Source organism: Cottoperca gobio, chromosome 6 (genome assembly GCF_900634415.1).
Source record: "Cottoperca gobio chromosome 6, fCotGob3.1, whole genome shotgun sequence".
Lineage (NCBI taxonomy): Eukaryota > Metazoa > Chordata > Actinopteri > Perciformes > Bovichtidae > Cottoperca > Cottoperca gobio.
This window is the reverse complement of record NC_041360.1, coordinates 27,385,872-27,410,543: the sequence shown is the minus strand read 5'-3', so window position 1 is coordinate 27,410,543 and position 24,672 is coordinate 27,385,872. Positions and strand designations below refer to the sequence as shown.

Below are 24,672 nucleotides of genomic sequence, written 5' to 3'. Positions count from 1 at the left end.
AAGCTATTGCACTTATATGCTCTTCTGTGGTGTCGGTGTGTGAAAGAGTTTGTGGCCTGAGGAGATGACTTATGGTGGAGAACAACTGCTTGGAGTTTCCAGGGTTTTTATTGATGATATTGGAGTAGAACTGAATTTTAAAAAGGAACAATCAGTGAGGATATTCCTGACAGACAGACGGGGGGGGGGGGGGGGGTATATCTGCCAGGCTTCACCAGCTACTGTGCAGCTCTGGAACCCAACGACTCGACAAACCAGAGACGTTCAGAGAGAAAGTGTCTTGTACACACGGAGTTTATAAATAAAAACCTTTAAGATTATTCTAACAAAGTGAAACAGCAACAGACTGAAGTTTCCTCGAGCTTTAACCCCAGACCTTGGTCTTCCTCAGTGTAGTTCATTCAGACATCATTAGGCGAAGTGAGCGTGTGATGTGGACCATGTGTGACGTGTGTCGTGGGACGTGTGTGACATGTGTCGTGGGACGTGGGCCGTGTGTGACGCGGGGCGTGTGTGACATGGGCCATGTGTGACGCAGGGCATGTAACGTGGGGCACTCCATCTCCGAACACGTGCACTCATACCTGTCAACATTGGAATTTCAAAATAAGGGAAGTTTTTGGCGGACTCCGTCCATATTTTACCCATATAATGTAAATGTAAACACATAAGGGACGGGTATATACATTCAGGAAATACATGTTTATTTAAAGTATGTATTTTATTTATTAGTTATTATCATCAATTTATTTGATAAACATGTCGCTACACTGCGACTGAAATCATCGCAGAAGCTGAAGGCTACATTATTTTTGACGCAAAGCATCGACATCTTTACCTCAGCTTTGGTCACTTGGTCTGCCTCCGACACAGTTCTTGTCACACATGAAGTCATTGACAGTGAATGTGTTTGTGCCTCGTGCTTGTGCTTGGACGCTTATTCCGCCGTGTGCGATGCTAACATCTCATGGCACACTTTACAAAAAGCACGAGTTTGCCCGACTCTGCTTTTAATAAATAAGAGAAGGTCTCCTTCCATTTGGCTAGTTACTTACATAAAGTTTAAACTTGTTTGGCAGGTACAGCTGCGTCTCCATCTATCTCCCGGTCACTGTGACTCTCATCATATGTTCTCGTCTTCTTCTGTGTGTTTACTGGCGGATAACGTTTTTCAGCTAAAGTTAAACATAATACTGCGACCTGCTCTACCGGACGCCACTTTACACTTTTTTTAATTAGGCCTATTTTTTTTTTGAAAGGTTAAAAATACGGGATAATCCCGGGAAAAACGGGAGGGTTGACAGGTATGGGTGCACTGCTGCCTCCAGGGAGTAAAGAAGGAAGTGACGAAGGATAACGAGCAGTCTGCTCAGTTTGGCTGTGGGATGAAGAAAAGCCAGTAAGTGTCCCTTGAGTTAAAACATTTAGCATTGACCTCCAGAATGAACTTCCTCCATACTGAAGCCTTCACAGAACTGTACATCTGCGTTTTATTGTAAATACTTTCTACCAGAGAAATATGAATTATACAAAATAATAATCCTCTTCAGGTGAGTTTGTTTCCTTCACCTCCACTGTTGGAGTGTCAGACATCTGCACATTGATCTGACAGTCAGCAGGTGAGTGGAGACCAGTGTGTGTGATGTGTCACCTGCATGTGTTTCATACGTGCCGCATTAACAGGCTGGTGCTGCCCTCTGCTGGCGGCAGCTCGAATGACACTTCACACTTCTCAGCGCCTCAGACTTGTTGCTTTGTGGTTCCACAGTTCTGAGGCTGCTGTTTAACACAGGTTACACTTTGAATGTCCGGCTCTGATTGGCTACAGTCTGTGACTGAGACAGTAGACAGAGACAGTAGACAGTAGACAGAGACAGTAGACAGTAGACAGAGACGGAGACAGTAGACAGTAGACAGTAGACAGTAGACAGTAGACAGAGACAGAGACAGTAGACAGAGACAGAGACAGTAGACAGTAGACAGAGACAGAGACAGAGACAGTAGACAGAGACAGAGACAGGAGACAGAGACAGTAGACAGAGACAGTAGACAGTAGACAGAGACAGAGACAGTAGACAGAGACAGTAGACAGAGACAGTAGACAGAGACAGGAGACAGTAGACAGAGACAGTAGACAGAGACAGTAGACAGAGACAGTAGACAGTAGACAGAGACAGTAGACAGAGACAGAGACAGTAGACAGTAGACAGAGACAGTAGACAGTAGACAGAGACAGTAGACAGTAGACAGAGACAGAGACAGTAGACAGAGACAGAGACAGTAGACAGAGACAGTAGACAGTGACAGGAGACAGTAGACAGAGACAGTAGACAGAGACAGTAGACAGAGACAGTAGACAGAGACAGAGACAGTAGACAGTAGACAGAGACAGTAGACAGAGACAGTAGACAGAGACAGAGACAGTAGACAGAGACAGTAGACAGTAGACAGTAGACAGTAGACAGTAGACAGAGACAGGAGACAGTAGACAGAGACAGTAGACAGAGACAGGAGACAGTAGACAGAGACAGTAGACAGAGACAGTAGACAGAGACAGTAGACAGAGACAGTGACAGAGACAGTAGACAGTAGACAGAGACAGTAGACAGAGACAGTAGACAGAGACAGAGACAGTAGACAGAGACAGGAGACAGTAGACAGAGACAGAGACAGTAGACAGAGACAGTAGACAGAGACAGTAGACAGAGACAGAGACAGTAGACAGAGACAGGAGACAGTAGACAGAGACAGTAGACAGAGACAAAGACAGTAGACAGTAGACAGAGACAGTAGACAGAGACAGAGACAGTAGACAGAGACAGTAGACAGAGACAGTAGACAGAGACAGTAGACAGTAGACAGAGACAGTAGACAGAGACAGGAGACAGTAGACAGAGACAGTAGACAGAGACAGTAGACAGAGACAGAGACAGAGACAGTAGACAGAGACAGAGACAGTAGACAGGAGACAGAGACAGTAGACAGAGACAGAGACAGTAGACAGAGACAGAGACAGTAGACAGAGACAGAGACAGTAGACAGAGACAGAGACAGTAGACAGGAGACAGTAGACAGAGACAGTAGACAGAGAAAGAGACAGTAGACAGAGACAGAGACAGTAGACAGAGACAGAGACAGTAGACAGGAGACAGTAGACAGAGACAGTAGACAGTAGACAGGAGACAGTAGACAGAGACAGAGACAGTAGACAGAGACAGAGACAGTAGACAGAGACAGAGACAGTAGACAGGAGACAGTAGACAGAGACAGTAGACAGTAGACAGGAGACAGTAGACAGAGACAGTAGACAGAGACAGTAGACAGAGACAGTAGACAGTAGACAGGAGACAGTAGACAGAGACAGTAGACAGAGACAGTAGACAGTAGACAGTAGACAGAGACAGTAGACAGTAGACAGAGACAGTAGACAGTAGACAGAGACAGTAGACAGTAGACAGAGACAGTAGACAGAGACAGTAGACAGTAGACAGAGACAGAGACAGTAGACAGAGACAGTAGACAGTAGACAGAGACAGGAGACAGTAGACAGAGACAGTAGACAGAGACAGGAGACAGTAGACAGAGACAGTAGACAGAGACAGAGACAGTAGACAGTAGACAGAGACAGTAGACAGAGACAGAGACAGTAGACAGAGACAGAGACAGTAGACAGTAGACAGAGACAGTAGACAGAGACAGAGACAGTAGACAGAGACAGGAGACAGAGACAGTAGACAGAGACAGAGACAGTAGACAGTAGACAGAGACAGAGACAGTAGACAGAGACAGTAGACAGAGACAGTAGACAGAGACAGAGACAGTAGACAGAGACAGTGACAGAGACAGTAGACAGTAGACAGTAGACAGAGACAGTAGACAGAGACAGGAGACAGTAGACAGAGACAGTAGACAGAGACAGTAGACAGAGACAGAGACAGTAGACAGAGACAGTAGACAGAGACAGGAGACAGTAGACAGTAGACAGAGACAGTAGACAGAGACAGGAGACAGTAGACAGAGACAGTAGACAGAGACAAAGACAGTAGACAGTAGACAGAGACAGTAGACAGAGACAGAGACAGTAGACAGAGACAGAGACAGTAGACAGAGACAGTAGACAGTAGACAGAGACAGTAGACAGAGACAGGAGACAGTAGACAGAGACAGTAGACAGAGACAGTAGACAGAGACAGAGACAGAGACAGTAGACAGGAGACAGAGACAGTAGACAGAGACAGAGACAGTAGACAGAGACAGAGACAGAGACAGTAGACAGAGACAGAGACAGTAGACAGGAGACAGTAGACAGAGACAGTAGACAGAGACAGAGACAGTAGACAGAGACAGAGACAGTAGACAGAGACAGAGACAGTAGACAGGAGACAGTAGACAGAGACAGTAGACAGTAGACAGGAGACAGTAGACAGAGACAGTAGACAGAGACAGTAGACAGAGACAGAGACAGTAGACAGAGACAGAGACAGTAGACAGAGACAGAGACAGTAGACAGAGACAGAGACAGTAGACAGGAGACAGTAGACAGAGACAGTAGACAGAGACAGTAGACAGTAGACAGTAGACAGGAGACAGTAGACAGAGACAGTAGACAGGAGACAGTAGACAGAGACAGTAGACAGAGACAGTAGACAGTAGACAGTAGACAGGAGACAGTAGACAGAGACAGTAGACAGAGACAGTAGACAGAGACAGAGACAGTAGACAGAGACAGAGACAGTAGACAGAGACAGAGACAGTAGACAGGAGACAGTAGACAGAGACAGTAGACAGTAGACAGGAGACAGTAGACAGAGACAGTAGACAGAGACAGTAGACAGTAGACAGTAGACAGGAGACAGTAGACAGAGACAGTAGACAGGAGACAGTAGACAGAGACAGTAGACAGAGACAGTAGACAGTAGACAGTAGACAGGAGACAGTAGACAGAGACAGTAGACAGAGACAGTAGACAGTAGACAGAAGACAGTAGACAGTAGACAGAGACAGTAGACAGTAGACAGAGACAGTAGACAGTAGACAGTAGACAGTAGACAGAGACAGTAGACAGAGACAGTAGACAGAGACAGAGACAGTAGACAGAGACAGTAGACAGTAGACAGTAGACAGTAGACAGAGACAGTAGACAGTAGACAGAGACAGTAGACAGTAGACAGGAGACAGGAGACAGAGACAGTAGACAGAAGACAGAGACAGTAGACAGAGACAGTAGACAGAGACAGTAGACAGAAGACAGTAGACAGTAGACAGAGACAGTAGACAGAAGACAGAGACAGTAGACAGTAGACAGGAGACAGAGACAGTAGACAGTAGACAGAGACAGAGACAGTAGACAGAGACAGTAGACAGAAGACAGAGACAGTAGACAGAGACAGTAGACATTAGACAGTAGACAGAGACAGAAGACAGAGACAGTAGACAGAGACAGGAGACATTAGACAGTAGACAGAGACAGAAGACAGAGACAGAAGACAGAGACAGTAGACAGAGACAGTAGACATTAGACAGTAGACAGAGACAGAAGACAGAGACAGTGACAGAGACAGTAGACAGTAGACAGAGACAGTAGACAGAGACAGTAGACAGAAGACAGAGACAGTAGACAGAGACAGTAGACAGAGACAGTAGACAGTAGACAGAAGACAGAGACAGTAGACAGTAGACAGAGACAGTAGACAGAGACAGTAGACAGAGACAGAGACAGTAGACAGAGACAGTAGACAGAGACAGTAGACAGTAGACAGTAGACAGTAGACAGTAGACAGAGACAGTAGACAGAGACAGTAGACAGTAGACAGTAGACAGAGACAGTAGACAGTAGACAGTAGACAGAGACAGTAGACAGAGACAGAGACAGTAGACAGTAGACAGAGACAGAGACAGTAGACAGTAGACAGAGACAGTAGACAGTAGACAGTAGACAGAGACAGTAGACAGAGACAGTAGACAGAGACAGTAGACAGAGACAGTAGACAGAGACGTAGACAGAGACAGTAGACAGAGACAGTAGACAGTAGACAGTAGACAGAGACAGTAGACAGAGACAGAGACAGTAGACAGAGACGTAGACAGAGACAGTAGACAGAGACAGTAGACAGTAGACAGAGACAGTAGACAGAGACAGTAGACAGAGACAGTAGACAGAGACAGTAGACAGAGACAGTAGACAGAGACAGAGACAGTAGACAGAGACAGTAGACAGAGACAGAAGACAGTAGACAGTAGACAGAGACAGTAGACAGAGACAGAGACAGTAGACAGAGACAGAAGACAGAGACAGTAGACAGAGACAGTAGACAGAGACAGAGACAGAGACAGTAGACAGAGACAGAAGACAGAGACAGTAGACAGAGACAGAAGACAGAGACAGAGACAGTAGACAGAGACAGTAGACAGAGACAGTAGACAGAGACAGAAGACAGTAGACAGAGACAGTAGACAGAGACAGAGACAGAAGACAGTAGACAGAGACAGTAGACAGAGACAGAGACAGTAGACAGAGACAGAAGACAGAGACAGTAGACAGAGACAGTAGACAGAGACAGTAGACAGAGACAGAGACAGTAGACAGAGACAGTAGACAGAGACAGAGACAGAAGACAGAGACAGAGACAGTAGACAGAGACAGAAGACAGAGACAGAGACAGTAGACAGAGACAGAAGACAGAGACAGTAGACAGAGACAGAAGACAGAGACAGTAGACAGAGACAGAGACAGAGACAGTAGACAGAGACAGAAGACAGAGACAGTAGACAGTAGACAGTAGACAGGAGACAGAGACAGTAGACAGTAGACAGAGACAGTAGACAGAGACAGTAGACGGAGACAGAAGACAGAAGACAGAGACAGTAGACAGTAGACAGAGACAGTAGACAGAAGACAGAGACAGTAGACAGAAGACAGAAGACAGTAGACAGAGACAGAAGACAGAGACAGAGACAGTAGACAGAGATAGAAGACAGAGACAGAGACAGTAGACAGAGATAGAAGACAGAGACAGAGACAGTAGACAGAGACAGAGACAGTAGACAGAGACAGTAGACAGAAGACAGAAGACAGAGACAGTAGACAGAGACAGTAGACAGAGACAGTAGACAGTAGACAGAGACAGTAGACAGAGACAGTAGACAGTAGACAGAGACAGTAGACAGAGACAGTAGACAGAGACAGTAGACAGAGACAGTAGACAGAGACAGAGACAGTAGACAGAGATAGAAGACAGAGACAGAGACAGTAGACAGAGACAGTAGACAGAGACAGTAGACAGAGACAGTAGACAGAGACAGTAGACAGTAGACAGAGACAGTAGACAGAGACAGAGACAGTAGACAGTAGACAGTAGACAGAGACAGAGACAGTAGACAGAGACAGTAGACGGAGACAGAGACAGTAGACAGAGACAGTAGACAGAGACAGTAGACAGAGACAGTAGACAGTAGACAGAGACAGAGACAGAGACAGTAGACAGAGACAGTAGACAGTAGACAGAGACAGTAGACAGTAGACAGAGACAGTAGACAGTAGACAGAGACAGTAGACAGTAGACAGAGACAGTAGACAGTAGACAGAGACAGAGACAGTAGACAGAGACAGTAGACAGAGACAGTAGACGGAGACAGAGACAGTAGACAGAGACAGTAGACAGAGACAGTAGACAGTAGACAGAGACAGTAGACAGAGACAGAGACAGTAGACAGTAGACAGAGACAGTAGACAGAGACAGAGACAGTAGACAGAGACAGTAGACAGTAGACAGAGACAGTAGACAGAGACAGAGACAGTAGACAGAGACAGTAGACAGAGACAGTAGACAGTAGACAGAGACAGTAGACAGAGACAGAGACAGTAGACAGTAGACAGTAGACAGAGACAGTAGACAGAGACAGTAGACAGTAGACAGAGACAGTAGACAGTAGACAGAGACAGTAGACAGAGACAGTAGACAGAGACAGTAGACAGTAGACAGAGACAGTAGACAGTAGACAGAGACAGTAGACAGAGACAGAAATAATAATAATATAATAATAATAATAAGCTTTATTTGTATAGCACCTTTCATACAAGAATTTCAGCCCAAAGTGCTTCACAGCAAAACACAATTAGTACAAGGACAGAGTAAGATCATTTACAGTACAATAATCACAGTGTTGATGTAAATGAGTTTGAAGTACCATTATAGAAATAGCCGAATTAAAATAGTATAAAAATAGCAGAATTAAAATAGCAGCCTTTACACATTCTTTGACATTTTCATAATCCCTTTGTCTGTACTTTCACCTATATTTGTCTTTGCAAATAATCCACATACTTTCTTCCTCTCCCTGTTCTCTGCTTCCTTCTCCCAGAACATAAACTGTCTTTATGTTCTTCCATTGTTTTCAACGCTTCAGATTTAATCTTTCTCTTTGACATTACTTTTTCCTCTTGCTCTCTCAACCTTACTTTTAACTTTCTTACTTCCTCAACACTAAATGATCCTCCTTCAGGAAAACCAAGCTTAAAAATGTATGAAATCATTTAAATTAGTTTAAAGTGGCTAAGATAAAAATATATAAAATATCACCATTAAAAGGCCAAAGTAAAAATATATAAAATATCACCATTAAAAGGCCAAAGTAAAGAGATATAAAATATCACCATTAAAAGTCTAAAGTAAAGAGATATAAAATATCACCATTAAAAGGCCAAAGTAAAGAGATATAAAATATCACCATTAAAAGACTAAAGTAAAGAGATATAAAATATCACCATTAAAAGTCTAAAGTAAAGAGATATAAAATATAACCATTAAAAGGCTAAACAACAAAGAACATAACATAACACAAACAAAGATATGTTTTTAGTTTACTTTTGAAGATATTGAGCGAGCTTACCTCCCTAATGTCTGCAGGTAAAGTGTTCCATAGCTTTGGTGCATAATTGATAAAGGCTGCATCCCCAATTTTCTTTTGGATGTTTCTGGGAACATTTAATAAACCAGTAGTGGATGATCATAATGTTCTTGGGGGCACATCGTTGATTAGAGAGTTGGCAGTGTAACTTGGTGCGGTTCCGTTTAGGGCTTTGTATACAAGGAGGACCTTAAAGTCTAAGAGTTACTGGAAGCCAGTGTAGAGCGGCTAACACTGGACTGATGTGGTCTCTCCTCTTGGTTCTAGTCAGCAACCTCGCTGCAGCGTTTTGGATGAGCTGAAGTCTCTCCGTTGTGTGCAAGAGTGCATTACAGTAATCGAGTCGGCTTGAGATAAAAGCATGGATTAGTTTCTCAGCATCCTTTTGATTTATAAATTGTCTGATTTGAGCTATATTTCTAAGGTGGAAGAATGATGTTTTTGTCACCTTGTTTATGTGGGATTTAAAGCTTAGATCTGAGTCTATGATAACACCAAGACTTGTGACTTCAGGTTTAATCCAAGGAGTAAGTTTCCCCATGTTATTCAGCATCATCTCTCTTTTTGTTATAGGACCTACTAGTAGGACTTCAGTTTGTTCTCATTTAATTTTAAGAAATTATTGCTCATCCATTTATTTATTGCTGACAGACAGGTGGTGATGGAGTTAACAGCTGTAGCATCATTTGGTTCAGCAGAGATGTACAGTTGTGTGTCATCCGCGTAGCTATGGAAGCACACATTGTGTTCTCTAATGATGTCCCCCAGTGGTAGCATGTAGAGGGAGAACAGTAATGGACCGAGGCAGCTCCTTTGTGGAACTCCAAAGTGGGCATCATGCTTCTCTGACACATGATCTCCAAGCCTGACAAAATAAGTCTCCAAGCCTGACAAAATACTTTCTCCCTTTGATATATGTTCTGAACCAGTTAATACACAGACAGAAAGACCAACCAGTTTTTCCAGACGATTAATTAGGATGTCATGGTCGATCGTGTCAAATGCTGTGCTCAGGTCTAGCAGGATAAGAATTGAGACCTTGTTTGTGTCAGAGTTTAGTCTGAGGTCACTAATTATTTTAGTCAGAGCAGTTTCGGTGCTGTGGCATGCTGAATGTTCCCATGGTTACATCACAATGTTTGCAGATGTTCTCTGTGTCTGCATCATGAGTGATGCTGGCTCTGATTGAAGTTATTTCATTATTGAGGAACAATGCGAGTTCTTCACACTTTGATGCAGAGGACTGCGGAGGGGTGGGGGCAGTGTTCAGCAGTTGGTTAATAGTTGAGAATAGTATTCTAGAATTTCCAACATTCTCTGTGATAATCTTACAAAGATAATCCTTTCTTGCCAGCTGCATTGCTTTACCATCGGCAGCCATGGATTCTTTGTAGATATCATAGTTAACTGTGAGCTTAGTTTTCCTCCATCTTCGTTCAGCTGCTCTACAAGTCCTCAGTCTGAGTAACGTTGCTGTTGTTTAACCATGGGGAGATTCTTTTTGACCTTTAATGGAGCAACAGTATCCAGGGTAGATGACAACGTGTTGTTTAGATTTTCAACCATGAGATTTAAGGAGCAGTCTGAGCATGGCTCACATGATCTCATGATGTTAGAGAATGTTTCCTCTGCTGTGTCATCTAGTATTCTTTGTTTGACCACTGTCTCTCTTTTGGTCTTTGTTAAGAGTAGGTTAGCATCAAAACACACAGTGATGGTCAGATATTGGTAATTCGATTACTGAGACCTTATCGATGTCCAGCCTTGTCGTTATCACTAAGTCTAGCGTGTTACCATGCTGATGAGTGGGTTCACTGATATTTTGTTTTAGGTCATAGCTGTCTAGTAACTTTTCAAGTTCAATATTATTGGGATCATTCTTCTTATTTACGTGAATATTTAGGTCTCCATGCAGGATCATTCTTTCACATCTAGTGATGCTGGGTGAAATCAGCTCTGAGAATTCCTTAGAAATAGTGCTGAATATTTTGGTGGCCTGTACAATGTGATGATGAGCAAAGATAATTCTGCTTTAAGCTCAGAGCAAGATATTCAAATGATGTAAATTCACCCAGGTCAATGTCATTACATACAAGCGACGCTGATAAGATAGCGGCAATCCCTCCACCTTTCCTATTTTGCCTGACTGCCTGATAGTATTTATAGTTTGGAGGACACGTCTCAGTCAGTGTTGCCACACCAGTAATGTTGTTTAACCAGGTCTCAACTAGAAACATACAGTTCAAGTTCTTTTGAACTATCATATCATTAATCAAAAAAGATTTGGTAGCCAGTGATCTGACATTCAGAAGAGACACTTTCAGCTGCAGGGAGTCTGTGACAGGAGGCAAAGCCGGTCCTGGTTGTGCACTGATATATCTAAGATAACCAGACGCAGTGCGTGCTGAGCGCTGATTATTTAGTCCGGTAGTAGTCAAGACAGGAACGGCATGACCAGTTTGGGGGGGGTGATGTCCTTGAGTGTCCATGAGCAGGCTTTTGGCATAATCCGAGGGGAGGTGCGGGGGACGTCTGGGAGGGGGGAGAAGAATGGGGGATGATGGTGGGGTATGATGGTTTTGAGCGGGGGTTATTATTTGAGGTGTCAGTTTAAGACCACCTTTCACCCATTTGTTCATCCTGTCGCTAAAGGAGGGAGGAAGGGAGAGGAAGAGGGGGAGGGGAGGGAGCAGAGTGTCTCAGTGCTACTCGACAAAATTTCAACTTCATCTATGTCTGGCGATGGATTTGAGGGACTGGGGTCCTTGGTATGAAGGCTTGTTGTGGCTGGTACGGCAGCAAGGTCACTCGCTTCCAGTTGTTTGGACGTCATCTTGGTGGTTATCTGGTGGTGTGGGGGATGGTGTCTCCTTGCATTTAGCCAAAGTTCGGTGGCTAATGGCGTGATCTATATTGGAAGCGAACTGTTTTTCTCCAGATCTGTTGAGAGAAAGTCCATTTCTTCCAAAAAGGCCTCTACGCTGCCAGAACAGATTGAAGTTGTCAATAAAGTTCACTTTGTGCAGGGGACAGGCATCCTGCTGAGCCCCAAAATTCTGCTAAAACGATTCCCTCCTGACCTGGCTGGTGGGATGGGACCACTGATGTATGTTTCAATGTCTTCAGAGCCTACAACTTTTAGCAGTTCAGTAAAGTCACGTTTTAGTGTTTCCGTTTCTCCCCTTCAGATATCATTATTCCCCGCATGAATAATAACCTTGTTCACATATTTGTGGACAGACAGCATTTCTGGAAGTTTTTCTGTTATGTCACAGATCATTTCATCAGGGAAGCAGTATGTTTTGGTATCTTTCTTACCGTTAATATTAATGCCTGATACAGTAGAGTCGCCGATCATTAGCGTTGCTGGTTCAGTGATCTGTGGTCCTCTGTTCGGCACACATCCTCGATCCACTGTTTGCTCAGTGATCCGCTGATCGTCCTCCGTCAGCTTCTGCGGTCCTCTGCGTCTCGTTCTGCACGAATGGCGCGGGACTGACAGGCGAGCTGGGTTCTCCAGCGGCGATCCAGACTCGGTTTGTAGCGGTAGGAATCTGTTTTCCAGCTGTAGAGACATCAGTGGCGGCGGGGCATTCCTTGCCGTGCTCAGTGCTAAAATCCACGGTTGCGCAGCGGGGGTTGATGTGAGCCGTTGCCGGTATGATGGCAGCGGGGGCCAGTCTCTTTCTGTCAAGTCGGGTTCTTCTAGTTTGTTAGGGGTGGCTTTAAGTCCTGCTCCATGCTTATTCCAGACGTGACTGTTCTCCGGGGCAAGCTGTAGCTTCACCTTTGGGGTCCATTGTATTGTTGTATCCTTCTCTTCTAGATGAAATATCTTTGCCTGAAGTACTGCAATCTTCTGTAGATGTCCACGGCAGTCCGTGCAGGGGGGCATATCCGTGAAAATTAAATTAATATTAGCAGAAAGATGCAAGCAGAGGTAAGCAGGGGCAAGAGCAAAGCAGAGAAGCGTCCGCACAGCGAGAAAACAGGAAGTGCAGTAGACAGAGGACGGAGACAGAGACAGTAGACGGAGACGTTTATTCAACAGGAAGAGTTGGAAGTGTGTCACAGCTCAGAGGTTTCAATGTGCACTTTCATGCCAACAGTTTTTTTTACTTCAAATAATAAACTTTAAATTCAGGAAAAACACGTCTAAATGTTGATTTCTTGGATGGAAATTAGTAGCACGTGAAAGTTGAACTGCAGTCTGCACCTGTGAGAAGGCTTCTTTAAAGTGTTCAGGGGGAATCATCGGGGCCATTACTGGTTTTTAACAGCATGGGAAAGAAAAGTTCTGTCCGTGTGTGTGAACGTGCACAAACATCTTGTGGTGCACAGAGGACGACGAGTCTGACCTCGTCCCTCCTCTGCTCTACCTGCAGGAGCCTCTGCTCTTCAGCAGCTGGTTCAGGACGCTGCTCTGCTTCAGCGCTCTGAGGTTGGAGATGTCCTCCGCGATAACCGGGACGTCCTCGCTGTGATTTGTCTCGTCACTTCCTTCGTCGTCGCTGTCCGACAGAGTGCACAGGAGGCCGTCGTTCTCGTATGTGGGAAAGTAATACCTGAGGAGAGATGGAGGTCAGGGTTTCCTTAGAAACACTTGTTGCTGAACCCCGACATGAAGTAGAAGTGAACTCAGCTGCTTCACTTACTGCGGTTGGTTCCAGGTGGAGACGTCTGGCAGCTTCATCACGTGACCTTCAGCCACGATGTGACGTAGGACGTCGTCTCTGCAGCCAAACTTCTCCTGGCAGCCGTAGCAGCGGCTCTGGTGGATCTGCCGCCGGATGAAGTTCACCAGTTTGACCTGCTGGTAGAACCGGAGGTCTGAGGGAGGACACAGCGCGGCGTTAACGTGAGCAGCACGAGTCCACAGACTCTAATATACATGTTTTGTCGATGTTAGCGTTTGTATTTCTTATACTTACTGAGCTCCGTCCTCAGCTTATGCAGATCAAAGCCGTGAGCTTCCTAACAGAAACACAATTATCCAACCAGATTAAAAGTCGACTCGACGCGTGAGTGATGTTCATTGTGCACAAGAGTGTGAGGAGAGAGAGGACGCTGGCGCTGCTTGTTCGCTGCTTCTCCTCCTGCTAGTTCTAGTTTAAGTCTGTTGTTGTTGTTGTTGTTGTTAGATGTTACCTTTAAACATCTAATTTATATCTTCTGCTGACTGCATTTCTACTTGGATTCTACTGAATTACAAACCGTGTTTGGATAACCTCTGCTACCTGTTACCTGTTGCTGGCACTTTCCACTGCTATCGACAGCTCCCGGACAACTAACGCTAGCTGGCTAGCTAGCAGTCTGTCGGCTTCCATCGAGCCAGTCAGCTCCTACGGTCAGCTTCCTGTTGCCAGTGGGCCACAATACGTCCACCACTGCTTCATCATCGCTACTGTGAGGCATCCCCTGGACAGCCCTTCAGCTGTCCCAGTGCGATTAGCCCTTGTTGGCTAGGACCGCTGCCTCCACAGCTAGCCGTCAACTAGCTTGTCGGCTAAACTGCTGCTTGGACACGGACTTCTTCTCCCTGCTTCATCTCCTCCTGCCATGCTCGGATAACCATCTTGCCTTGCCTAACAGTTCTCCATCTCTGTCCATGGCTAACGGCTAGCCCCAGACTAAAACTTGTGGCAACTGGCATGATGTCCAAGTATTCCATCCCGCAACTGCTGAGTCTCAACAACTACACAACTCCAACGTGCATCTCAGCCATCAAACAACTTGGACTCCTACGCAGACCTCGTTACACTCACAGAGGCTCCCGTCGAAAGTTTGTTTACCACCAGCCTGGCCCGCATGGGTCGGCCATTCCTTCAATCTGGACCACTGTTGTACGTCTGCCGCGTCATCAGAGGACTGACGCTCTCGGTGTTAATAGCACGGGAAACACCGCGAGATCGCTACACACTGAGCAGAGCGGAAAACGTGGAGTGGATTTCAGTCTACTCCGGACCCTACAGAAATCCACCATTTCATCCAGAGTCAAAATAGAACTTTTTAATACACAATCCCTAACCAACAAATCATCTTTCATACAAGACCACATCATGGACAAGGGAATAGACTTTATGTGCCTTACGGAAACGTGGCAACAGCCAGAGGTTTACTCTGTCCCCCTGGCTACAGCTACCTAGAAAAGGCTCGCAGCACTGGTCGTGGTGGCGGCTTAGCAATAATACACAGAAAAGAACTGAAACGGCCCCCCTTGCCTCTGCCTGTACTATCCTCATTTGAATGCCTTGGATTTAAATGTAAACCACCCTTCACCCTGACAATACTTCTCATCTACCGACCACCGAAACCCAACTCAGCTTTCATCCCAGAGATGCACGACCTTCTAACTACACTCTGCACTACTTCTGGAAATATTATAAAACTTGGAGATATAAATATTCACGTTGACACCCCCTCCTGTCAATATGCAGCCAAGTTCCTACACCTTCTGGACTGCCTCAACCTCATTCAACATGTTGATGTCCCCACACACACTAGGACACACACACTTGACCTAGTCATCACAAACTCTGCCCCTATCCGTAATCTATCTGTTTACGATCTGGGTGTGTCGGATCACAAGGCCATCACAATGGATCTGCCACTCCTGCTTCTCTACACCAAACCAAAACGTCAAATCCATTTCAGAAATCTGAAAAACATCAACCCGGACACCATGACTTCGGATCTCCAGCATCTCTCCGCTATAAATCTCACATCAGTCAATGAATCTGTGGACTTTTACAACAAATCTCTGAGCAGTCCCCTGGAACAGTCACATTCTCACGCTCAGCCCCCTGGTACACCTGCGAGCTGCGGAAGATGAAGACAGCGGGGCGTGTCCTCGAGCGGCGCCTCAAGGCTTCAGGACTCACTGTTCACAGACAGGCATACCGAGACCACCAAAAGGCCTACGCAAAGTCCCTCAGAGACACACGGTCACTTTTCTACTCCAACATCATCAACAATAGCCCTGGCAACTCCAAGCAACTGTTTTCCACAGTAAATCATCTCCTCAAACCTCAAACTCCCATACACCAAGACACCACAGAGGAGCAGTGTGATCCATCCGCTCTCTCCTCTCCAACTCCGCTGCTCTGCCAGTCCCGACTGTCAACCCCCAGCCCGGACCTACCCAGCCTCTTTGCCTGCTTCACTGACATCTCGCAGCAAGAGGTTGAAGCCATCATCAAGAAGATGAAACCCTCCACCTGTGCCCTGGACCCCTTTCCCACAGCCCTGGTCAAATCTAACATTTGTGCCATAAGTCCCCTCATCACTACAGTGATAAACCACTCCCTCCAGTCTGGTCATGTTCCATCCCCTTTAATTAAAAACTGCTGTCATCAAACCACTCCTCAAAAAACCCACCTTAGACCCAGATGTCCTTGCCAACTACAGACCCATCTCCAACCTGCCATTTCTATCCAAGATGCTGGAAAAAGTAGTTGCCACTCAGATTCAGGACCATCTCAACTTCAATAACCTCTTTGAAAAATTCCAGTCTGGTTTTCGCCCTGGCCACAGTACAGAAACTGCCCTGGTTAGGGTCACCAGCGATCTGCTGATGACAGCTGACGCCGGATCTCTATCTCTCCTCATCCTCCTTGATGTAACTGCAGCATTTGATACCGTTGATCATGACATCCTCCTCAACCGTCTTCACTCCACAATTGGACTCTCTCACTCGGCCCTAAACTGGTTCACCTCATATCTCACTGGGAGGACTGAGCATGTCACCTTGGGAGTGTCAAAATCACAAACTCTCTGTCACCTGTGGTGTCCCTCAAGGATCTGTCCTGGGCCCCACTCTTTTCACCATCTACATGTCCCCCCTTGGTCGTGTCATCAACCAGCATGGAATATCGTTCCATTGCTATGCTGATGACACACAACTCTACATCAGAACTAACCCAACCCCCTCTGCACCTCTGCCATCATCCACATGAACCACCTGCCTGGAGGAGATAGAGGCGTGGATGAAGCACAATTTCCTCCAATTAAACAGCATTAAAACCGAAGCCCTTCTTGTTGGCACCCCACATCAGGTCCAGTCCTCCTCCATAACCTGCATCACCTTCTCCGGTCAGAACATTCCACTCTCATCAACAGTCACCAATCTGGGTGTTAAAATGGATCCTCACCTGACCTTTGAGGCCCACATCAGACAAACATGCAAGAACTCCTTCTACCATCTCAAACATATTGCCAAACTCCGCCCCACACTCTCTCTGTCAGATGCTGAAAAGCTTGTCCATGCCTTTGTCTCCTCTAGACTTGACTACTGCAACGCACTTCTCATCGGGATTCCTAGCAATAACATCCAGAAGCTGCAATACATCCAGAACAGCGCTGCTAGGATCCTGATGAGAGTGCGAAAGTACGAACACATCACACCCATCCTCAAAACACTGCACTGGCTCCCGGTCTCACTCAGGATTGATTATAAAATCTCCCTTTACACCCATCAGTGCATTCACGGAAATGCTCCATCCTACCTCAGAGAACTGCTCACCCCACAAACCTCCACAAGAAACCTCCGTTCTGTAAAGGCTAACCTCCTCCTTCCCCCCAGGACCAAGCTCAAAACCATGGGAGATCGCGCCTTCTGCTCCGTCCGCTCCCAGACTGTGGAATGCTCTCCCTGAACATCTGAGGACGCCACAGACTGTGGATGCTTTTAAAACGGGCCTAAAAACGCATCTTTTTAACAGCATGTTGCTCGACTTTAACCATTTTAAAGTGTTGTCTTGTCTATCAAATGTTTTATATTTTATTTTTTAAATGTATATTTAGCTCATTGTTTTTACTCTGTAGCACTTTGAAAAGTGCGCTTATAAATAAAATGTATTATTATTAAGATCATTAAAGATGGAACGACAGCTTTGTGCAGAAAACAAGAGTTCAGACTCGGCTGCACGTCGTCGGTTCAGATGGAAATATCTTTATGATTTAATGAATCACACTGAAGCAGTCTTTGCTTTACGAGTCACTCAGTAATTTAATCCTGCTGCACCTTCATGTGTGTGTAGATCTGGTCCATCGTCTCTGACTGATGATGACAGAACAGACACACGACAGAGAGTGGATGAGCCTGCCAGTCCGACCAATCACTGTTGACGACACAGGAAACAGGAAACACAAGGTCTCTGTAAGCGTGACATGTACAGTATGTAAGATGTGAACACCTGCAGGATGAGTGTGCTGTACTCACTCGTCCTCATTGTCCACCAGCTCACGGTCGTCTTCACTCTGCACTTCTTCCCAGGTCTTCCCCAGCTCCTGACAGCAGACAGTAAACATGTCAGTGATGCTGCACCACAAATATATCAAGTGAAACAGATCATCCATTTGTTCTGCTGTTCCAGCTTCTGTCGATCCACCACTGAAATAACTTTCCGTGAGAGTTTTACCAGGTAGTTGATGACGTAGAAGCGGTCGTACTCGCTGTTGTTGGCGTTGATGCGGCGGTGAGCTTTCTTCCTCATGTGATCCTTCAGCGTGGTTTTATCCCTGAAGGTTTTCTCACAGTACAAACACTGCAGACTGACGGACGACACCAAACACAGGGAACATATTCAAGTTGGTTTTCACACACAAGGAATTCCCTTTGCTTTAAAACAGTGAGATAATTGAAATGTAAATATTATAAGAACTATTAGAACATGTGTACAAGAGAAATACAATAAAATACACCATTACTGTGAAAAGATATGTTCAGTATATCTGATGCTATTTATATAGAATAGAGTTTGTAGAGAGATGTGATGCGATGACAGAGATGTGATGATGTGATGACAGAGATGTGATGATGTGATGACAGAGAAGTGATGTGATGACAGAGATGTGATGATGTGATGACAGAGATGTGATGATGTGATGACAGAGATGTGATGATGTGATGACAGATGTGATGACAGAGATGTGATGATGTGATGACAGAGATGTGATGATGTGATGACAGAGATGTGATGATGTGATGACAGAGATGTGATGATGTGATGACAGAGATGTGATGTGATGACAGAGATGTGATGATGTGATGTGATGATGTGATGACAGAGATGTGATGACAGAGATGTGATGATGTGATGACAGAGATGTGATGACAGAGATGTGATGATGTGATGACAGAGATGTGATGACAGAGATGTGATGATGTGATGATGTGATGACAGAGATGTGATGATGTGATGACAGAGATGTGATGATTGATGACAGAGATGTGATGTGATGACAGAGATGTGATGATGTGATGTGATGATGTGATGACAGAGATGTGATTGACAGAGATGTGATGATGTGATGACAGAGATGTGATGACAGAGATGTGATGACAGAGATGTGATGATGTGATGACAGAGATGTGATGATGTGATGACAGAGATGTGATGACAGAGATGTGATGATGTGATGACAGAGATGTGATGACAGAGATGTGATGACAGAGATGTGATGATGTGATGACAGAGATGTGATGATGTGATGACAGAGATGTGATGACAGAGATGTGATGACAGAGATGTGATGATGTGATGACAGAGATGTGATGATGTGATGACAGAGATGTGATGACAGAGATGTGATGATGTGATGACAGAGATGTGATGACAGAGATGTGATGATGTGATGACAGAGATGCTCTCACTTGTCCAGTTTGCTCTGCAGCGTGTTCAGAAACTGTGTGCAGTAGACGATGTTGTCCGGCAGCCCGATGCTGAAGGAATGTTCTCTGGCCATGTGGTTCAGCAGAGACGACCTGAAAACATTTCATCTGTTTGTCCTCCAGTTGTGAAACATCTTCATGCTTTGATCAGAGTCACAGAAAGCTTTGAATACTTGAGAACGTTAACTGTATCACATGTTCACGTCTTCAGACAATACGTGCTGTTATATTATACTTATTATACTTGTTTGTACTTATTATACTTATTATACTTGTTTATACTTATTATACTTATTATACTTGTTTATACTTATTATACTTGTTTGTACTTATTATACTTGTTTGTACTTATTATACTTGTTTGTACTTATTATACTTATTATACTTGTTTGTACTTATTATACTTATTAATACTTATTATACTTGTTTGTACTTATTATACTTGTTTATACTTATTATACTTGTTTATATTTATTTATACTTGTTTATACTTATTATACTTGTTTATACTTATTTATACTTGTTTATACTTATTATACTTATTATACTTGTTTGTACTTATTATACTTGTTTGTACTTATTATACTTATTTCTACTTGTTTGTACTTATTATACTTGTTTATACTTATTTATACTTGTTTGTACTTATTATACTTGTTTATACTTATTTATACTTATTATACTTGTTTGTACTTATTATACTTGTTTATACTTATTATACTTGTTTATACTTATTATACTTGTTTATACTTATTATACTTATTTATACTTGTTTGTACTTATTATACTTGTTATACTTGTTTATACTTATTATACTTGTTTATACTTATTATACTTGTTTATACTTATTATACTTGTTTGTACTTATTATACTTGTTTGTACTTATTATACTTGTTTATACTTATTATACTTGTTTTACTTATTATACTTGTTTGTACTTATTTATACTTATTATACTTATTATACTTGTTTATACTTATTATACTTATTTATACTTGTTTATACTTATTATACTTGTTTATACTTATTATACTTGTTTGGACTTATTATACTTGTTTGGACTTATTATACTTGTTTGTACTTATTATACTTATTATACTTGTTTATACTTATTATACTTGTTTGTACTTATTATACTTGTTTATACTTATTATACTTGTTTGTACTTATTATACTTGTTTATACTTATTATACTTGTTTGTACTTATTATACTTATTTATACTTGTTTGTATTTATTATACTTGTTTATACTTATTATACTTATTTATACTTATTATACTTATTATACTTGTTTGTACTTATTATACTTATTTATACTTGTTTGTATTTATTATACTTGTTTATACTTATTTATACTTGTTTGTACTTATTATACTTGTTTATACTTATTATACTTGTTTATACTTATTATACTTATTATACTTGTTTGTACTTATTATACTTGTTTATACTTATTATACTTGTTTGTACTTATTATACTTATTTATACTTGTTTGTATTTATTATACTTGTTTATACTTATTATACTTATTTATACTTATTATACTTATTATACTTGTTTGTACTTATTATACTTATTTATACTTGTTTGTATTTATTATACTTGTTTATACTTATTTATACTTGTTTGTACTTATTATACTTGTTTATACTTATTATACTTGTTTATACTTATTATACTTGTTTATATTTTTGTATACTTGTTTATATTTACGTATACTTGTTTATATTCACGTATACTTGTTTATATTTACGTATACTTGTTTATATTTACGTATACTTGTTTATATTTACGTATACTTGTTTATATTCATGTATACTTGTTTATATTCATGTATACTTGTTTATATTCATGTATACTTGTTTATATTCATGTATACTTGTTTATACTTGTTTATATTTATGTATACTTGTTTATATTTATGTATACTTGTTTATATTCATGTATACTTGTTTATATTTACGTATACTTGTTTATATTCATGTATACTTGTTTATATTCATGTATACTTGTTTATACTCGTTTATATTTATGTATACTTGTTTATATTTATGTATACTTGTTTATATTCATGTATACTTGTTTATATTCATGTATACTTGTTTATACTCGTTTATATTTATGTATACTTGTTTATATTCATGTATACTTGTTTATATTCATGTATACTTGTTTATATTTATGTATACTTGTTTATATTCATGTATACTTGTTTATATTCATGTATACTTGTTTATATTTGTGTATACTTGTTTATATTTATGTATACTTGTTTATATTTATGTATACTTGTTTATATTTATGTATACTTGTTTATATTCATGTATACTTGTTTATATTTGTGTATACTTGTTTATATTTATGTATACTTGTTTATTGAGGTTGCACATTAGGGTAACAGGTTCCCCATAGAACTGTCAAACTAACACATTAATTTCATTTAATTAACTATAAAAAATAATAACGCGTTTAAAACAGCATCATAAATTAACGTGCATAAAATATTCTTTCATGTTAATTAATTGCTGTAAAGACATTCTGTAAGTGAGCCGTGTGTTTGTATAAATACATTATTATATATAAAGTTAGACTTACATGATGTTCAATACCTTTTATTTAAAAGCGTAGACACATTTAAGGTTTCGGTTTATGTTTAATATAAAAAATATATATTTGGGAAATAGATAAATGTTTTGGTTTGAATGAATCCTTCGGTATTTATATTTAACGCTTTAGTCACATTAATGTAATATTTCGATCGGTAGCCCACGTTCCCAGCATGCATTGCGTTGAGTTCTGAGGTGACTCGACCTGTTTCCTGTGAAGTCTTCGCTGCAGAACATGCAGAGACGCTGGAAGCTGCAGTCGTCTCTCTCCTGCTGCTGCTGCTCCAGCACCTCCTCCTGAGACAAACACCACAGAAGAAGAACCGCCACCTGAGTAAAGCAAAATGTGTCCACGGCAAATCTACAGATTTTAGCTTCTCGTCAGAGAGAAGAGTTTTAAGGGTTTTGTTGCCTCACCAGTCGCTTCTGCTGGAGCTTCTCTCGGAGGACTCGGTCCTCTGGAAGGACGTCGCACAGCAGGAAGTAGTTCTCCTGCTTCTCTGGAACAACAAGTGGTGCTTTAAATTAGTATTTACACTCAACATGTTTGTCTGAGCAGAGAAATGTAAAGTTACATAGAATAAGAATCTCAAGCTAATGCAGGAGACAGTGTTGAGCTCAGCGTTCACATTGTAAACAACAACATGTGGACCTGAGCTGCTGGACCTGGAGGCAATCTGACGGGTTCCCTGTGCGTCTACAGGGCCGCTGGGACCCGTGTGTGTAAATGCTTTTACGTTTCTTCAGAAGAAACACTGCGAGTTGTGACGCGTCGGGGAACTCACCGACTGGGCCGGTGGAGTTCGTCTTGATCACGCTGCAGAAATCTGTGACCGGTTGCTCCAAGAACCTTCCCTTCCAGTACAACATGTATCTGGTGGGGGAGAGTTGTGAGGAACGTGAGAGTTCGTAAGTCTGAGCAATTACAGCTCACTATCATGAGTATTTCTTCCATACTGATATATACGATGTTCTCAATCATGTTGAAGATGTTCAATGAACTGTTCTAACAACTCTGGTTTGTGGCACCTGAGAATCTCAAAGGTTTTACATTTAGAAACAAGTAAACTTAGATTTCTAACACTTTGCCAGCCTTCAGAGTTGAGCAGCTTCTTACTTCGGGAGGTCTGCGATGAGTTTGACCTCAGCGATGACCAGCTTGTGCTCCAGCAGCAGGTGTTTGAGGAGGACGTCTTTCTGCTGCAGGGGGACGGACTCTGGGCAGAAGAGACACAGCAGCGGCTCGGCACTGAGACGCTGCAGACTGGTGCCATCAGCTGGCTCTGGAAAACACAGCGGCTCCAGTATGCTGTCCTCACCTGAGGGAGGCAGGGACACAAGTCCAGGTGAGGAACAACACTCCACGAATACATGCAGGCTGCTCCACGTGTACCAGGTCATAGAAATGTAGAATTTATTTGTTTTACGTCATTTTATCGAGAGGAAACTTGGCTGGGATTGTAAACAAATATAAATAAAAGCTTTATGTATAAGATGCAAAACAGCGGTGGATTTATTAATTTAGTTTTTTGAGTAGCCTCATTTACATACAAGTTTTGAGATATTTACTTTAGAAACATAGTTAATACCACACAGTAGAAATAAGTTACAAGTTAAAGTCCTGCATTAAAATCTTACTCAAGTAAATGTACAACAGTATTAACATCAACATATACTTAAAGTAAAAGTATTCATCGTGCAGAATGGCCAATTTCAGAATAATATTGTAGTATTATAATTATTAAGGCATTAATATTGGAGCTGGTTATGTCCAGGAGGATCAATAAAGTTTTATCCTAATCAATAATGATACATCGTTTATTAGCTGATTATATTAGTTTATGAACAATCTGAATCTACACATTAACTACACTTATTAAATACATACAATAGTTCTGTTACCTCTAGTTAAACTGGAGAACAGCAGGTAACGGAACTGCTTTAAACCCGTTTATATACAAGCTGCTGTTAGCATGTTAGCATAGCCGGCTAGCTGCCGGCTGTTACGCTTCATTACTGCAGAAATTAACCTTTTTCAGATGAATTCACTGTCCGACTGGACTCTGAGGTTCAGCTACAGGTGAACTATCCATTTATAGCACAAAACATCTTCATTAAATCAACTGACACGTTTAAAAAAACAACTCACCATCTCTATTCCGGTTACAGGCGGCCATCTTTGGTGTCACGTGGCAAAACAGCGGCTAACGGACCAATCAGAGGTCAGAAAATACTTACATGCTGCATTCAGGGTCTCAGGGTAAAACGAGGCGCGACACGGTGCGTTTTTGTGTTTGAACGATGATCGAAATGTAGGTTTATTAAAGCGATTACATTGTATAGAAGTTGAAAGTGGAAGTATAAACATTTATATATCAGTGTTTATTATAAGCACAAAATATAAGATGGCCAGTAAATATCATTTAAACATTATTTTCAGGTTGTTTTTTATTTCGATACTCGATGAAGAAACAATAAAGATGA

General features: G+C 42.3%; 1 protein-coding gene across 2 annotated transcripts; it reads right to left on the bottom strand.

The window, feature by feature from the left end:
* Positions 1 to 12,931: 12,931 nt before the first annotated feature.
* On the bottom strand, positions 12,932 to 24,470 carry znf277 (zinc finger protein 277). 2 transcript variants are annotated; one of them, XM_029434658.1, is made up of 12 exons: positions 24,338 to 24,470; positions 23,306 to 23,507; positions 22,974 to 23,062; positions 22,606 to 22,688; positions 22,394 to 22,485; positions 19,562 to 19,672; positions 18,327 to 18,459; positions 18,128 to 18,195; positions 17,930 to 18,026; positions 13,839 to 13,881; positions 13,563 to 13,737; positions 12,932 to 13,472 (listed from the first exon to the last, which is right to left on the bottom strand). In XM_029434658.1, the coding sequence occupies exons 1-12, from the start codon at positions 24,363 to 24,365 to the stop codon at positions 13,283 to 13,285; spliced, it is 1,311 nt and encodes a 436-aa protein (XP_029290518.1). In that variant the 5' UTR covers positions 24,366 to 24,470; the 3' UTR covers positions 12,932 to 13,282. The 2 variants fall into 2 exon arrangements, with proteins under 2 accessions (XP_029290518.1, XP_029290519.1); XM_029434659.1 differs by lacking the exon at positions 24,338 to 24,470 and adding an exon at positions 24,219 to 24,327.
* Between the last annotated feature and the right edge of the window lie 202 nt (positions 24,471 to 24,672).